We start from the raw sequence: 18,860 nt of genomic DNA, 5'->3' as shown, positions 1-18,860 counted from the left end.
TCCTTTTCCTCCCCATCTAACTGTTCTGGTCTTAGGGACAAGGACCAGTCTAGTATTGGCTGACCTGAGACAGCGTGATGGCATATAGCGGGGAAATAGTAATTGGTCTATAGAGGGATTTATGGACTAAACGGAGGGCCTTAAATTCTATTCTCCGTCAGACAGGAAGCCAATGGAGATGTTTTATTCTCATGGACGTTGGATGATGTCTGGGCAGATCGAGCAATACTCTTGCAGCAGCATTTTGTAGCGATTGGAGTTTAGAGAGCTGCCTGCCCCAGCCCCCAAGTATAGGACTAAAGCTGCGATTACCATTTTCCTTAGTGAGAAGGGGATAAATGGAAGGATCTTACGCAGGACTGTCAGCGTGTGGAAGCAAGCAGAAGACACCTGGTTGTCTTGGTAGGCGAGTGTTAGGTCTTTGTTGATCAAAAAGCCAAAATTCCTGGCCTTGGGGACAGGGCCAGGGCATTTTCCGGCTTCTGATGGCCACCACAGTTGGCTCCAGACCAATGGTTTCTGGCCAAACTCTATGACCTCGGTTTTTCTTGGGTTTAATTTCAGGAAATTCGAGTTCATCCATGTCATCAGAGCCTTTATGCAATTCTGAAACTGTTCCACCATTAGGTCCACACTGTGTTTGACTGACACCACTAATTCGGTGTCATCCGCGTACGACACTAGCGTGAGACCATGGCTTTTTATCAATCTCGCCAGCGGAGCCACATAAAAATTAAACATGGTGGGAGACAAAGCAGAGCCTTGTGGCACTCCAAATGGAAGAGTGAACTTTCCTCATTGAAGTCCATTCCAATGTATTGTTTGTTCCCTGGATGTCAGATAGGATGCTAGAATGGTTAGGGCTTTATCCTTAATGCCATCCTCTTCCAGCCTCTGCACCAGTACCGCATAGTTTACAGTGTTGAATGCTGCGGTTAAGTTGAGCAATATAGAATGGACCATCCCCCTTCATCCATCGTATTTCTAATCTCTTCTGTGGCCATTATCAAAGCGGATTCCGTCGAATGCTGAGCTCTAAAGCCATGTTGTGTGGAATCAAGGATTTTAATCGGATCCAGGTAATCTGTCATCTCTCTATTTACTGCTTTCTCTAATGTCTTCGATGGAAAAAGGAGACAGGATATTGGCCGGTAATTTTTAGTATCGAGTGGGTCAAGAGTGTTTTTTTTTTAAGATAGGCCTAATACAGACCTTTTTCCAACATGTAGAAAAGAACCCTGAGCTCGTAATTTTGTTTAGTATTGGAGTCAGGGCGGCATTAATTTCCTCAGGGAGCAGATGTAATATACGAGGGGGACATGGGCAAGAGGAGACCCAGATTTGGTTTCCACCAACAGATCCGCCACCAGCACTCTCCCTAACGTAGAAAACCTTGATAGACTACACTGCTGAGCAGTTTTTTCTTGACCTGCTCTACTGTTCTTCTCTGGATTTGAGTCTATTTTCAGAAGTTCGTTGTACATTGACTGCACTTTATTTAGAAAAAACTGGCTATGCTATCACAAAATGTTGGTCAGGTGTAAACGTTGTTTCCCGCGGGCACTTGGATATGTTAAAGATTGGACGGATTTGTTAGGATGAGCTCAAAGCCATTTTGTATTTCTGCAGCCATCTTGTTTGCCATGTGCTGCCACGTGCCCGCCATGTGCTCTGTCCTCCCTCAGTGTTGACTGCTCTTGTAATCTGCCTAGAAACTAACTATATTTAGCATTTTCCACCTTCGCACATGCTCAGAAGAGCCTAACTAGTAGAATGCACCTGCTCATCTTGTAGAACTGTCAGGCTATTTTTGCTGCTGTATGGAGAAGTAACTCTCCTCCCACTTTGTTGAGCAAGCAGATATTGCATGCCCATATTAGTCATTTTGCATGCTTACATGAGCCAGGACTGCCCCTTGGTCTTATACTGACTATGTAACCCTAAGCATATATAAGGCCCCTGTTTTCTGTACTCCTTAGACTTCCTCATTCAGTTGCTAAGGCTTCTGTGTGACGTAGTCTCCCTCATTTGAGGTTAATAAATATGTTACTTTTATATTTCAGCTTCTGTGGCAATTTCTTCTTTGTTGGTTTAAAAGGACCAAGTATCAGTGGGACCCCCGAGAAGGTTTCTATGTTCTACAGATAGGGTGGTAATAGTTTTAAACAGTATGAGTTAGTGGACTCCTGAATTTTAGATGTGTAATATTCAGTTTTGGCAAGTTTTATTGCAGACTTCTATTCCTCTAATACTGCATTACAGCCATTCCTGTGTTCCATACTATGGTCAGACCTCCATAATCGCCTCTGGCATCTGTGCTTGATTTTAATTAGTCAAAGCTTGGTCAAGTACCAAGGTGACGAGGCATGTTGTCTCCTTTGGTGTTGAATCTTTTCCAGAGCTAGCTTATTTGCTGCCTGTTTCAGCCAGTTTTCATAGTTACTGGCTGCCACGTTAGAGTCTGATAAATCTATGGAGTTGTTTGCCAAGGCCGCAATCAGATAATTTTTTTGAATTCGTTTCCAAGGTCGTGTTTTTACCTGGGGAGCACTAGTCCTTCGACCGCTGCTGGTTGCTGCGATCTGGACATTAAAATACACTGCAGAGTGGTCTGACCAGGGTACTTGTAGTACGCACTTCACTTCAATGTGTGTATTAGTAAAAATTCCATCTAGCGTGTGTCCAGCTTGATGCGTTGGCTCAGTAATGATCTGACTCCGGCCATATCAGGACATGTTATCTATCAGGCATGCTGTATCAGTGTCGTCGTTAGCTTCGCTGGAATCCAATAGAAGGCTCTTGACTAAACCACGCCCTTCCTCTCCAGCAGAACCCAGAGCGTCCGCCTCCCACCCTTCCGATCCGAAGCCACCGACATCATCTGCGGCGTCCCCCAGGGCTCATCCCTCAGCCCAATGATTACATGGCCCCCTCGCACAAGTGGCCCGCCATCACGACCTCAACAACATCTCCTACGCTGACGACACCCAGCTCATCCTCTCCATCACCAAGGACCCACACACCGCCAAAACCAACCTCCACGAGGGAATGAAGGCCGTCGCCGACTGGATGAGGAGCAGCCGTCTGAAGCTGAACTTGGACAAGACGGAGGTCTTCATCCTCGGACCCACTGCCTCAGCCTGGGACAACTCCTGGTTGCCGACCACACTGGGAACAGCACCAACACCCACTGGCCATGCACGCAATCTAGGATTCATCCTCGACTCCATGTCTAAGCAGGTCAACGCCGTCTCCTCCTCCTGCTACAACACCCTCCGCATGCTCTGAAGGATCTACAAGTGGATCCCGACCGAAACAAGAAGAATGGTGACACAGGCCCTCGTCAACAGCAGACTGGACTACGGCAACGCACTCTACGCAGGAATCCCAGCCAAACACCTACAACGACTACAACGCATCCAAAACGCCTCCGTCCGACTGATCATCAACGTCCCCCGCCGCAGCCACATCACCCCCCACCTGAGAGACCTACACTGGCTCCCCGTCGACAAGAGGATCACCTTCAAGCTCCTCAGCCACGCACAATAAAGCACTCCAAACCACCAGACCAGCCTACCTGAACAGCAGACTCAGCTTCCACAACCCCACCCGCCAGCTCCGGCCTGCCAGCCTCACCCTCGCCGCTGTCCCCTGCATCCAACAAACGACCTCCGGCGGCAGATCCTTCTCCTACCTCACCGCCAAGACCTGGAACACACTCCCTACCCACATACGGCAGACCCAAGACCTACTCGCCTTCAAAAGACTCCTCAAGACCTGGCTCTTCGAGCAGAAGCAGCACCCCCCTCTCCTCTCAGCGACTTGGGACCCCCAACGGTAAGTAGCGCGCTTTACAAGTACTCTGATTGATTGATTGATTCCAGATGGAAGTTAAAATCACCTAGAACTGTAAACATGTCTGTATCAAGGCAAGATTCTAGGAATGTCTGCAGTAACTTGGTAAAGTCAATTCTCTTACCGGAGGTCTACAGATAAGCAGGCCAGGGAAAAGTTTAACATTGTTGCTTTTAACACTGAATGACATTGCCTCTGCTTTCAACTGGGGTTCTGATATGATCCTCACATTATAGTGGATTGATAGATCAACGAAATCCCTCCACCCTTTGGCTCCTACCCTGTCTATTTGGGCTACAAGGTAACCTGCTGGCACTGCAACTGCCCAATCTGGCTCAGCTGTATTATTTGACCAGGTTTCTGTGAGAAACACCAAGTCTGGGTTTCCCACTAGGGGCCTGGGCGAAACGCTGGCCAGAGGCGGAAAGCTCCTCCCCTGCAAAGATTTAAATAGCCCGCAAGGAAGGGGGCGACCAGGATTGGTCACCCCAGAGCAAGAGTGAACCCCCCAAACCAGGGGGGTGAGCTGACGAGGCGGAGGAGGGATAAATAAGGAGCGACAGGCCCAGATAGGCACATGCCCCCTTCCTCGCAGGACAGAAGAAGGAATAATCGTGAAATCGTGCCGCAACCTACCAGGAGCCGGAGGACTGCCGTGAGAAATACTGCCATCGGGAAAACTGCATCAACACTGAGCTGGGGCCTGATATTCCTCTGTTATTCCCCCTGCAATCCAGCCGTCCGACCAACTGATCCGGTGCAGCGAGAATTGGCGGGGCAAATTGAAGGCGGCTCGAGCGGCGCGCTCCAACCGGCTTTCGCGCACTTTTCTCGGAAGCGGAAAACCATCCCGCAGCTAACCCGAGCGACACGAGTTGCAGGCTACAACCTGCTTTCGTACCTTTCTCATTGCAGCAGAGAACCATCCTGCAGCTGACCCAGGGAAAAAAGAAGGCTACTGCGGCGTGGGGGGCGGTCCCAACCGAAGGACCAATGCAAGCCGTAAAAGCACACGAGCCTTAAAGGTAACGATCACAGTGGAGACCCGATGTTAAAATGTAAAATCTGATTCTCTTGTTTTTTTAATTAAGCTATGCCTCATCCATTTTTCACCCTTCCCCTGCTCTATCCTTGACACCGCATCGGTATAAACATGAGTAAAGAATCTAGAGTGGGGCACACGAGCCTTAAAGGTAACGATCACAGTGGAGACCCGATGTTAAAATGTAAAATCTGATTCTCTTGTTTTTTTAATTAAGCTATGCCTCATCCATTTTTCACCCTTCCCCTGCTCTATCCTTGACACCGCATCAGTATAAACATGAGTAAAGAATCTAGAGTGGGGCATTGTATGCTGTGTAAGCATGCAGAGTCAGCACAAAAGAACAGCAGGGGTCTGCTCGAGGGTTTTTAGGCAATGGTAAAGCCTTAAGTAAAGTTAACCCAGATAGCATATCTTGTTGTGCAGCTTCAGGACGCAACAATTGCACAAGGCACCAAGGTTATCGATTCTTACTGTTACCTCCTTTCTGTGTTTTTCCCAAAGCTCTATTTACCTCTGTGAACCCCTTGTTTGTGATCTTTGCTATAAAAACCCATGTAACCATTGTATGGTGTGCTTTCTATTTGAGTATCTCTATGGTGCTTGTCGGATGAGGCCCCATGCATGAATGCCAAATAAATGACTTATGGTTTGTACTTTGCTCCAGTGTCGATTCCTCCCATATTGTTAAGAACCCGTGGACGAAGGGTGACCCTGCACCAGTAGATTATTAATAATCAACTTCTACCCCGAGGCCAACCGAAGGTCCCCGCAGAGTGAAAGCACACGGTCCGGCAACTGAGACGAGCGCCGGAGGCCAAGCTGACACTATCGTAAGCTCCACCAGCAGCATCACCGGGGCAGGAGACCGAGGCAAACCGGAGGTCCCCGATTACTGAAAGGAGTGGTGGCAAGCACACACTACAGGTAGGACTTAGAGCAGGATTGGGGAAGTTTGTTTTTGCTCTTGGACGAGATGGGAGTACTGAGGCCAGCAGGAGGTTCCCAGTGGCCGCCCGGGAACGGAAAACGTCACAAACAGCGCAAGGGGCACTCTCTGCCCTGGGAATTGCAACTAAGCTTGGATAAAGGGGAAAACAGCATGTGGAGCATTTTTTGGTTTAGTTTGCCTTTATTGTGTCTGGGGGCCGTTGGTCACACAGGACCAAAGAGTTGAGCAAACAGCAAAGCATTTGGGGCACACACTGCTGCAAAGTAAGCCTGGAGCAGTAGTAACAAGTAGCAGGGCAGCTAAGCACCAAGCCACCGAAGGAACAGAAGTAAGAAACAGCACATTAAGGAAAAAGCGTATGGAATGGGTTAGTGCAGGAAACTCTACTATTATCCAGGAGACACAGAACACAAAAAATAGCAGCAGAAAATGTACTCAGACGTCCTCTTAATAAAGGAAAGCGATCACAGAACAATACACCTAATGCAGAAAAGAAGAAATATTACACAAACGACAAGTTTGTATTAATATGAAAACTTACAATGCTTTCCCTCTCGAGTGGGATTTGCGCTGAAGGTCATGCTATGTTACTTATACTCTTTTCAGCGCATTTCTGTCATTGTTATGTCTACACAGCACTGACGTGCTGTGTATGGTGCACTTTAATCAAGTGATGTCACAAGGTTGCCACTGGTTATGGATAAAGCGCCGAGAGGGTAAGAGTCTTCTTCAGCAGCTGTCAATTCTTTTCTTATTACAAACTTCTTCTGACATTCGGAAGGGTTTGAAGACAGAAAAGGGTGTTACTAGTGGCATGTAATAAGTCATTACAGGCGGTGACGCTGCAGTTCCTAGGGCAGGGTTGAGATGCGGTTACTGGAGTCACCAGTGTAGACCTTCACTGCCGCGTAAAAGGCTGTTCTGTTCGCCCTTCTGCGATTGAGTTCCTGGTGAGGATTAACTTGACCAAGCAACTTTCCTTATTCCCCTATTGCTATCCTCACTAATTAGATTTGAAGGATCTTGCAAACAACAGCTGAATTTGGTTTCTGATAATTTGATTCATATGGTCTTTGGTAGAATGTACTAGTCTCACCACACAAGTGGTTCCTATTGTAATTGAATTTCCCATCAAAGACAAAATATATATATTTTTTAATTGTTCGACTGTCCTCAAACTCATTGATTAAATTACTTAGGCCTAAGGATTGCTTCCAAGTGAAGAAGTTATACTTCCATTGGATGCTGAGGCTGGTTTTTAAAAGTGCCATCAAGACAACAAGTCCACTCTTGTACATTTTCAAGTATTTATTGGCTTTTTGGAGAGAATGGCTACCACACCAGGTGAGCCCCTTGGCATCAACGCAAAAGGAGAGGACGGTAATGCTAGTGTTAAGTGTTGCAGCTGGGTGGTAATGGTGTGTAGGGAAGTAGCAGAGTTACTCCATAAAAAGCTATTTGTTTTCAGTGCTTTCCTGACTTTTGTTAACTCAGGGATGGCCTGGATTTCTATTGGGAGAGAGTTCCACAGCTCAGCACTTAAAGGCTCTCCCACTCCATATCAAACGTTGTCAGTGGGTGAGACCGGATGAGGCCTTAGAGTCCGATATAAAGGTACAGCTCAGGTTACACATCTGGAAATTTTGATGGAGGTACAGAGGAGCGTGACCATAATATATTTTGTACATCAGCATTGTGGATTTAAATAGCATGTGTTTATGGACCAGCAGTCAATGAAGTCGGCGAAGCCTGCTGTGGTTTAATCAAACTTCTTAATATTGGCAATAACCCGATCCAGGACATTTTGAATTTTTGGGAGTCGGATGCCTGACTTGGGAAGACCCAGGTACACAGCATTACCATAATCCAGTCTACTCTGGATGAAGGCATTAGCGGCCTTGACTTTGTGTGGAAAGGATAAAAAAGAAATAATCTGCGTGAGTAGTCTGATGTGATGAAAACATGATTTGATGACATTAGCGATCGGATGCATATTAAGCTTTGTATCAAGGATAACGCCCAGGTTTCTCACCTTGGAAACCAGAGAAGAGCATTCTCCGAGAATAGAGGGCCACAGAGTACTGTCCCAAAGATTGAGCTTATTGAAAATCATAAGGAGCTCCAATTTTGTCCGTGTAATCTTGAGACAATTTTGTCTCATCAAGTTTATGACAGTGCCCATAACCGCTTGTACTCCCACCATCTTGTTACACTGATAATCTTGCAAGTTTGTATGATATGCGTGTCATCCACGTATAGATAACACAGGGCATTGAGGTTGTTTAGTAAATTTGCAAGGGAGAGCATATAAAGTTTGAAAGTAGTGGGGGAGAGAGAGAGGAGAGCTCCTCTTGTTTAAGGGAGTGAAGTGGAAAAAAGGGCCTAGTTCATGGGTACTCACAAACTTTCTCTCGGGGGACAAATTTACACTGTGGTTTGTGTCCAAGGGCCGCACCAGTGAGGGCGGGGTCAGTGGAGGAGGGGGCGGGGCTAGAGCCACAAAAAAACAGGCCATGAGGTTGATCACTGGTCTCTGCAGCGGACACCTTTGTCTGCTGAGCCACCAGACCCGGCATACACACATTTCTCGCTCTCGCTCTCTTTCTCTCTCTGTCTCCCTCCCTCCCTCTCTCACTCTCCCTTCCTCTCTCACTCTCCCTTACTCTGTCCCCCTCCCTCTGTCTCCCTCTCTCTGTCTCCCTTGCCCTCTCTCACTCCCTCACTCGGTCTCCCTTTCCCTCTCACACTCCCTCACTCTGTCACTCCCTTTCCCTCCCTCCCTTTCCGTCTCTCACTCCCTCACTCTGTCTCACTTTCCCTACCTCACTCCATCTCCCTTTGCCTCCCTCACTATGTCACTCCCTTTCTCTCCCTCCCTTTCCCTCCATCCCTTTCCCTCCCTCCCTTTCCCTGCATCCCTTTCCCTCTCTCACTCCCTCACTCAGTCTCCCTTTCCCTCCCTCGCTCTGTCTTCCTTTCCCTCCCTCGCTCTGTCTCCCTTTCCCTACCTCACTCCCTTACTGTCTCCCTTTCCCTCCCTTACTCCCTCACTCTGTCGCTCCCTTTCCCTCCCTCACTCCCTCACTCTGTCTTCCTTTCCCTCCCTCACTCCCTCACTGTCACGCCCTTTCCCTTCCTCCCCCTCCCTTTCCCTTCCTCCCTCCCCTTCCTTCCCTTTCCCTCTCTCACCCCCTCACTCGGTCTCCCTTTCCCTCCCTCACTGTCACTCCCTTTCCCTCCCTCTCTCCCCCTCCTTCCCCCTCTCACTTCCTCATCCTGTCTCCCTTTCCCTCCCTCACTTTGTCTCCCTTTCTTTCCCTCTCCCTCCCACTCACACAGCCGCACCGAGCGGGTTAACAGGTCTTTAAAAGACCATTAGCATGTTAATGAGGCTGTGTTGTTTACCTCTTAGCGCCCCTGCAGCACCATTCTAACTATGGCAGGAATCGCCCGGCCGGCCCCCACAGAGCAGCAGAGTCTCCGAGTCGCGCTGCTGAAACTTGTGTTTGCAGACACTCTTTTTAAAAAAAAATTAAAACACTGGTATGATGTGGGCAAGGTCCGCGGGCCGCCAGGGAAGGCTTGCCGGGCCGCTGGCGGCCCGCGGGCCGTACAAGGAGTACCCTTGGCCTAGTTGGACATATTGAGTTTTATCTGAAATAAAAGAGGCAATCAATTCATAGGCCTTCCCCCTGATATGGAGCTGTTGCAGGTGTTGAAGGAGAACACTATAGTGCATTGTATCAAATGGTGCAGAGAGGCCCAGTAGTAATAATACTCTTAAACCACCTCTGTCTTGTATCATAGCACAGCTACTCAGTATATCTGTGTAAGTCTTTGCATGTGGTTAAGTGACTCCAAGTGGTCCAGAATGTCACAGCATGCATTCTACTAAATATACCAAAACGCCCAGTGACTCTGTCTCTTGTGTTCCTCCACTGGCTGATAAGAGAATTACATTCAAATCTCTTTGCCTAGCCAATCAGGCTATGAATAACAAGAGTCTTCCTCTACTACAGGTGCGCCTAACCCCCCACAATCCTAAAAGATCTCTACGGTCTGCTGAAAAGAAGCTCCCCACTTTGCTTTTGATTAAGAAAGCTAGAAGTGGCAGGTGCTTGTTTGCGTAACTGGCTTGAAAACTTTTGAACACCAGCCACTACCACTGAGAATGTTAAAGGCAGAACACAATTTCAGAAAACATCTCAAGACCCATCTGTTCAAGTAGCTTTCATGTCTAGTAGGCACTATGCGACGGGTATGATATTTAGTGCTGGGAGGCCCGTTGGATAGCCATGCGCTTTATAAATGCCTAGTATATTATAGGATAGCCTTATAGCCCGCCGTAGTGGGCTATACCGGCCATGAGAGGCCCGCTCCAGTGTTAAAGGCCCGAGCCGAAGGAGAGGGCCTTTAACAAGGGAGCAAGACTTTAATGGCCGGTATAGCCCAGCTATGAAGAGTTATAAGGCTATTAGAACATTTTGCCACGTGAAAGGCAAAATGTTCTAACAAATAAAACAAAGGCCTCTCGGAGCCCAAGGGAGTTTCAATCCCCTCGGGAAGCAACATTGGAATGTTGCTCTTCAGGCTTTTACCGGCCTGTAGAAACACCACGGAGCCCTCTATTGTATTCAATGGAGTGCGCCACATTCCAATGTTCTAATATAGTATAGTATAGTATAGTATAGTATAGTATAGTTTAGTATAGTATAGTATAGTATAGTAAAGTATAGTATAGTATAGTATAGAGGAAATAGTTCCGAAGTTGGCCAAGTAGTCAGGGGCAGTTTCTTTATCAATTCAACTCAGGAGGAAGTAAACCTTCTGCTAAAGAGGCATTAATGATGTCAGTTGCCATGGGGGAGATGCAAGGGTTGGAAAGTTTTAAGAAAGAAGCCAGTTATGAGTCCTGAGGGGACCCAGAGGGTTTACTACATTGAAAACGTTTAAACAGGTGTCTGCCATTATGGTGATGAATGCTGGTAATGTCAAAGCATTATCAAGCAGATCAATCTCAGCGTTAGGCTGGATCCCAAAACTCCACCCTTCCTACTAGGCAAGGAGGTTCCCTCCAATTTTCTTTATTTTGGCTACAAAAAACTGCCTAAAGCATCTGTTGGTTCTTGTACCTGGTACCAAATAGTCTCTGATCACAGCTGGGCTGTATAATGTTTCAATCCTTTTAGACAATGCGTTCGCCGTCTATGAAAACGTTTGGGGAGTAATATATTTTTTTCCTCTACAGTAAACTTTGTTTGTACTGAGGATTTTAATCATTCCTTCAAGTTATTTCAAGTTTCTCACAGGTTTGTTTTTAGGCCATGAGAGCTCCTGTCAACCAAGGGCAAGACTAAAAGTTTGTTTTGATTGCCTTTGAGTGCACAGGTGCACTAGCATCCAATGAGACCCTGATGGCGTTTCAAATGTGTTGTAGCAGCTCCTTGCAGTATTCATGGTTGTTACTGATGTGATTTTACTGCTCATGGCGGAAATTATTATATGTACTCCTTAAATTCTCTAAAGATCTATTATTCCAGTCTCATTTGGTGATTGTGCATTGCAAATGATCTTTCATGATTTTAGCCATAAATATAATTAGGAAAGTAACAAGAGAATGGTCAGTCTATGGTCGAGCTTGAGCGGAAACAAAGGCAATATTTCTAAAGTTGGAAAATAAAAGGTTCAGAGTATAACCTGATTTATGCATAGAGGAATTCACCAGATGTTTGCGCTTAAAGGACTTAATAATCTACAGGATTTAAAAATTGACTGCAGAATTCAGATTTGCCTTTGAGTCTTCAGACCACAGATTAAAAACACCCAACACGGTGGAAGCATGGACAATAATTTCTTCTGACCATTTAAGCGAGTCAGTGGGGAGTTTAGGAGGGGGGAGGATTTTAGAATTATTCCTACCGGGCGGCCAATACTAACTCTAAATTCAAGGAACAATTTCAGTGCCTTGAAATTGTGTGCAAGCCTTTGGGATGACTTTGCACACACACAATAAATCAGCCCAACTATCCCACCCCATTTGACAAATTAAAACATTTTGGACCAAGTAATCTGATAGAGACACGCAGTCTAGAGACATCCACTGCCATGAGTCGAACATTTTGAGGATCTTTTGAATTTTAGCTTTTGTATTTGGCATAACGATTCATATTCTATTTTGTACTAACACATTAATAAATCTACGATGAAGATCTAAAGGAGGTTTGGTTTTCAATGTGGTAGCACAGTAAAAGTCTAGGTAATAAAAACCAGGAGGACGTGCCTCATTTTTTTATGCGAGAGCTACACATGCCTGCAATTATTTTTATTGAATGTTCTTGATAGAAAAGGCCTCTTGTTATATTTGTATGTGTCCTGCCTAGGAAAAGCTGACCACAGACAGTAGGAACAGAAAATATCTCCTTTTCCATAAACCAGCAGAGAAAACCCATCCAAGAGTAATATAATGTACTTGCATGACACATGTATACAGACAATTAAACACAAGAAGAAATAAGTGTATTTTATGCTCACAACAATAAGATTGTCTTAAATACAGCAGCTGAACTTCCTTGTATAAAAGAATACACCAATTGTTTATCAGGCATCTTTCAATCAGAATGTTCTCTTTACCCAGTTCAAGAAATTTCTTAATTTAAGGAAGCGTGCAAAGAAAACTCACCTTGCCAGCTCTCATTGCACACACACAGCTTCTCGCCAGTGAGGTCACAGTAGCCATGATCCGGGCTTCCGCAGTTATCCTTGCAGTATGGGATATCACAAGCTTCCCCTTTCCAATACTTATCGCAGTCACAGTAAACCCTGCCAGGAATGGAGGAACCCGTGCTGCACTTCCCATGGCCTGAGCAATTGTTGGGACATGAATTAATCCTAGATTGAAAGAAGAGAAATAAATAATTTTGCTAACAGGAGCTAGAAAAACCCAGCAATTTCTTTTCTACGACATGATCATAGGTGTCGGAAAAAATCACATGCAAAATTGAATAGTTCCACTGCTGTCAAGTTATCACTAGACGATGATTTTATATCAGGGAATAGTTCAGGAGCCACTCCCTTTAATATGAACGGGGAACATCGTTTACAACGCGGTGTTTACACCGCACTACCTTCACCGCACGGCCATTCCAACGCAAGTCGTTACTACGACTTGCGCTGAATGGCGCTGTTGGTTAGGGAATATTGTAATTTTATATTCCAACACCTTCCCTACTGTTACGTGGGCTGGTGTTGGAATATAAAATTATAATAATTCTCAATCCGCGCCCTCCAACGCAAGTCGTTGTAACGACTTGCGTTGTAGAAACCGCGTTGTCAAGTACCGCGATCTAAAAGATCGGGTAGTACTGACATACATCCATATGAACTCAACCTCTAAGTTCTAATGGTTGTCATGAAAGCCAAAGCAGTTTAAAAACATCTTACAGGTGCCATACTAGAATTTTTGGAGAATATACATGTTGGTACAAAAATATAATGACAACCTTTGGGGTCTAAGATGATTGCATTCCATCTAGAACATATATCAATGGTAGAGAGCCACTGGTACTCTGCAGCAATATTTTCTTCTACAGCACTGGATCTACCATACAAAAGATAGAAACCAGTTTTATTTTTATTTGAAAAATATTGTGCTGCCAAAATATCAAGTGAGGCACAAAGCAAAATGTTAAATGTGGCTTCAATATCATCTTTATGATTTCCATTGAAATATATTTTTCGTCTTTTACTCCAAGCGCCACTTTCAGTTGTAAAGCCTATCAAATGTCTAATATAATAGGAAATCCAGATGTCTCCCCTGCGATTCTGTAATCTGAGGGTACACCTCTTGCCTAGTACCTATAAATTAAGAAAGGCATACTTGGCCATCTTTTCAATAAAGAGGTCCACCTAATGAATGCCATTATGCAGACTCTGTGTGGATTTTAAAACATACACTTCCCTGAGCTCTTACATACATAAACACATATTCTCCCCTTAAGTCTGATCTTTGGCTAATAGAAGTATTGTGATGTTAAAAGGGTGCCAAAAAAGCATATGTTGTGTGTTGATTCAATAAGAAATGTTTCTCTGCAGAAAGTAGATGTAGATCATGGTCAGTGACAATATTACGAGCATTCGTGGATGATTGAAATACAGATCCTCCACTCACCACTAAGTATGTGGAAATCCGTGAAGAGTGTTAAGAATGAGGCTTTGGGGCTGGAGGGAGGTAGGGTTGAAAAGTGATATATTCATGCTAGATAATGGCATCATCAGAGAATGTGAGGGAGACAGATATAAGGATGGATGAATTAGTAAGGCATCCTTTGCTTGGCATATGAAGGGTGCAGTTAATTGCAGAGCATGGACTTTTGAGGCATGCGTTTAATGAGGAGAGAGCCAAGCTGGCAGGTGGGCCAGAAGAAAGGGTAGGGCTATGGGTATACATTTAAAGTATTAGGGTACAATGGCCTTAGCATGCAGTCAATGGATTGAATACAAGTAAGGTCTGAATCTTCATTTGGCACACATTCAGACAGATCAGTATAACCTATATGCATTTTCTGTTTATACGTTAGGTCAGAGGTTGATATTTGGGCACTAATACAATAAGCTGAGATTTAGATTTAAGATGGATAACAAATACACTGTAGGGCATATTACCCAGTAAAATGGAACACCCAAACAATTTATGAAGCAATAAATGTACTATCAATTCCTTCATTGTATCGCTCACCAGATTATGTACATCTCAAGCAGGTAAAAAAAAAACAATGAAATCAATAGGTGAATTTCTAAAATAAGAATGACATTACTGCAATCACTGGCAAACATTTGGCATGTGAATTTGTTATGTAATATTAATTGCTTGCAAACAGCTCAATATAAGGGGCAGGGCGGGGCTAGCTCGCCAGCAGGATTGCCGCCCAGTGTTGAGGCTCCCGATTTCCCAGCCTGTCATTTGAGGATCTGACCAGCTTTCACACTCTAAACGGGGTTGTGAAGGTAGGTGGAGGCAGCAGGGTCATGTCGGAGCAGCAAGGTGACTTTGTCTTGCTTTAATAGAGGCCCTTCTATTTGAAATCTTAATTTCTCGTTGTGCCTCGCGCCTGGCTGTTGCCACCACTATTTTATCATTACTTCTCCTCAGAGGAGTGTGTTACGTAAGGAAAGCCACTCAACGCTGTTACATGTCAATTAGTTCCTCTGGCAGAGGCCTTCTCTTGTATCAGTAGTTCTTTCACCCACATGTCTGTCCTTACTGAATTTTGTTTTTAATTTACCATTTTCTATAGGGTAGGATAACATCTTCATCTTGTCAATCCCCAATAAATACCAGACATTCTCTGGCTACTCCTTTCATTCCGGACTACTACAGCAACTTCCTTTAAAAGTCGTGTCTTCCCAAAATTTTGCATTGAATGGGAAGATTTACATCAATAAAGCAATGCAGGAAAGCACTATCACTTCACAGTAAGAAATGTAATCACAACCTACATTGTGTGGTTGGATATTCTGCATGTTGGAATCCACCCCACCTAGAATGGATATCCCAGCCACTTCTATTTCTAAACTGTTCACATCACCTTCTTCATCACCTGCTACAGCCGCGAATCCTCATAAGGATAGTTCAAGTGAAGGCACAACACACCAGAAAAAAAAGTCAAAATCACCACCTTTATTCACTTTGGAGGACCTTATGAAGTAAATTAACCCCTTACATGCTTATGACGAGCTCACCATGTCATGAGGCACAGTGGAGCAGTGTTCATGACGAGCTGAGCTCGTCATAACTGCCGCGGCCCGCCCACGCGTGGCTTATTCCCCTCCAGTGCGGGCGTTCTACAGGAGTGGGTGGAGTCATGACAAGCCCAGCTCGTCATGAGCACAGCTCCACTGTGCAGCATGACCAGCTGGACCCGTGATGAGTAACGTGGTGCCGCCCGTGCCCCACCCCCCCTCACCGCAGGGAAATTAGCCCCACGTGGAAGGGGTTAAGCACGTAAAACCATTTGTTGTTGAAATCAATCTCAACCTACAATGAAGTGAAGAGAAATGATGCAGTTTTGAGACTAGAGTGACGGACATTGAACAACATATCAGTGATGCACTGGATCGTATCACCAAGGTTGACTCCATGGCAACAGAAATGAACTTCTCTAAAAAACAAACTGAAGGCCTGGAAAATAGGAACAGGTGAAATAATCTACACATTTATGGTATTCCTGAGGGTCTGGAAGGCTCCAATTTAATTTCTTTTTTTTAACCCGCCATTCCCAAATTGGTTGTGATAGCGCTAATATTTAAAAAAACACTTTACATGGCACTTTTACTGATTTAGACACAAAAGCCTGGATGTGCACATTGCACAAGATGAACAAAGCGATACAACAATAGAGACAAGTGAAGTAACAGCACTACAAAAGCGTGCTTGAAAGAGTTTAAAGAAAAGGAGAAAATACATTGCTAAATTGTGATAACGCTTATTAATAGATTTTCATAACAATATTACTCATGAAATTATGCCTTACTGTTCATGTACTGATAAAAACTAATGAATCTAACGACGAGGCTAAACAGTTCTATTGCTTTTCATTGCAATTGCATTATAAATAGATTGTGTTGTAGTTATGCAATAAAAGAAGTTAGAAGCTGAAACTTACAGAAGTGATAGTAGAGACCCTAATGATTATAAAAAGTAGGAAACGAATTTTAGTAAAATAGTTTTTAAGACTAATTTACATGTACAGATTTTGAAAATTGCGGCAGTAGGCCATAGCTAACAATCAATTTTGTGTGGTAATACATTGGTGAAACATTTATCATTCTTCTCTTAATAAGAAAAGATGATTCAATGCATTATATTTGATTCCAATTGATTTTAATTCATTTAAAGCTGATGCATGCATTTTAAGCTGTAAACGTGTTCTTTCTTCAGATGCAAATTTTCTCTTGTAAGCATAATAAATCATTAGCATTTCTGCAAATGTTGCGTTATTTGTTCTGTGCATGTTTCATCTTACATACAAAGGACATTATTTTGAAGTACACGGTTAGATGGCTCGGTGGGAAAATCAACTCTAACCCGAAGCCATAGTCGGTTACATTGTATATATCTTACTTTAGACAAACCTGTGAGGCATGGAAAGCAAAGTCCTTCATATTAAGTGCCTGGGAAGGAATGCAGGAGTAACTAAAATGTATTTGGTGACTACATACGTAAACTAATCATGCGACTGACTGACTAGTGGAGTGACATCATGTCATTAAGGTGTCATAAGAACTATAAAAGAAGAAACCCTAAAGGAGGGGCAACACAATGCTATTTTTCTTTCTATGGGACCCAACTTGTCGTGCTTTTGATTTTAACGAGACGTCATACCTATTTTCCTCTTTGATCCAACAAAGGCTCTTTATTTTTCTTTCCTTTGATAAGGAACAGAACTCTTTCCTATCATTTCATAATCATCCTTTACATTTCTATCTTGGACTGCCTTTTTGCTGATGCTTTTATGCAGTTAACCTGGAATCCTTCTTTGCTGAACTACTTGATTTTTCTTTAAATACCCTTTTTGCCCATGCTTATGGATTCACCCATAGAGAACTTTAAAAGTGATTCCTTTTACTTATTTACTTTAAATCTTTAGATGCAGTTAAAGATAATCCAACTATCCTTCTGCCTTTAATGTTGGTAGAAATCTGCAACTTTGTATTGAATGTTTGTTTTAAGCCATCCTCTTTGGATTTAAACCTCTGACTAAATGTGTAGTCTTGTACTACATGCTTTAATATTCTTGACTGAGATGCTTAAGAAATTGCTTCTGTGTCGATTTTGGAAAATAAATATAATAACTACACTATGTAAATTGCCTAAGTCCATTATTGGGTCATGATGTCCTTTATTTGAAACTGAGCTAAATTACTCATTTGTTTTAAATATGTTGTAGGGCGAATCAGCTAATCTTTTCAGAATATCAAGTTTTGCTTCTTTTATTCTGTGTTGCAGTAGCAGAACTACTAGCGTGTATCGTTCTAGTTAGACTTCAATTTATTTAGGAGGGTAGGTCTCCCCATTATGGTTCTTTATTTTTACAGCATGGCCCAGAGAGTAGTGCATTTGAACCTCATTTCAAACTTGTAAGTTAGTGTAGCCGAGGGGTTGGGCAGGATATGGGAACATATACAAGTACGGACTGGTGGATCACTGACCAGAGTTCCATCCCCTCTCTTCCACCGAACCAGGACACTTGGGAGACTGAGTCCGAAGCCTGGTGGAAACAACAACCGGGAGAAAAAGAGGATGGCTCCTTTAACTGGGCTTACAACGAGGACAAGGACACGCCCACCAATGTGCCCTACATTGTGGATTGGTTAAAAGTGCGGAAGAGGAAGAACCGTGGTGTTTGGATACCGAGGAGGACGGAGAGGAGAAGAAACAGTGAGCGGAGGGCGAGGAAAACAGAGCGAGGAGGAGAAGACCGAATCCAGAAGAGTCGAGGAAGGAGAAAGCTGTGCCTGGAGGCCAACGGTTCTGTGAAGTGCCCAGCCACACTCAAAGAGGAAGAGTGTGGCTCAGCCAGGTACGTCAGCATATGTCGAGCTGGCTGGGTAGGTGAGGCGGCGCAGTGTAACTAGTGTAAATACCCCTTTCCCATCTTGCCTTTACCGTACCCACCTCCCTAACCTCACGACGTCCCTCCACTATCCTTCACTGAATACAACTGACTGTATCATACACCTTCACTGGTGTCCTCAGTCCCCAGGAACCCTAAGGGTTATCGCATAGTCAAGCTGATAGGACAAGCAGTGTGCGACCAATGGTACATAAACTTATATTCAAGCTCCTTCGTTGGAGCTGGTGGGGCTGACGAGCCGGGTTACGCACCTGCGTGCCATGAGTGGTACCGAACCTGAAGACATTTTTTGGCAGCCTATGCAGCACCCCATCATTTATTCCTACTCCCTGCTGACGAGAGGCAACAACCTCGAAACACGTGTCCAGGGATGGCCAAC

At 44.4% G+C, this 18,860-nt stretch overlaps 1 protein-coding gene across 1 annotated transcript in view; it reads right to left on the bottom strand.

Annotated features, from left to right (window-relative positions):
• The window catches only part of ATRNL1 (attractin like 1), a 1,808,663-nt gene that overhangs the window by 1,410,220 nt on the left and 379,583 nt on the right, over positions 1-18,860 (bottom strand). The window contains exon 5 of the mRNA XM_086919594.1: positions 12,529-12,737. Within this exon, the coding sequence (XP_086775720.1) occupies positions 12,529-12,737 (209 nt within the window). The remainder of the gene's footprint in view (positions 1-12,528; positions 12,738-18,860) is intronic.

The sequence above is a fragment of the Lissotriton vulgaris genome, chromosome 5 (genome assembly GCF_964263255.1).
Source record: "Lissotriton vulgaris chromosome 5, aLisVul1.2, whole genome shotgun sequence".
In the NCBI taxonomy this organism is placed as follows: domain Eukaryota; kingdom Metazoa; phylum Chordata; class Amphibia; order Caudata; family Salamandridae; genus Lissotriton; species Lissotriton vulgaris.
Note: the sequence above shows the minus strand (reverse complement) of the source record. Positions and strands in the feature narration are given on the sequence as shown.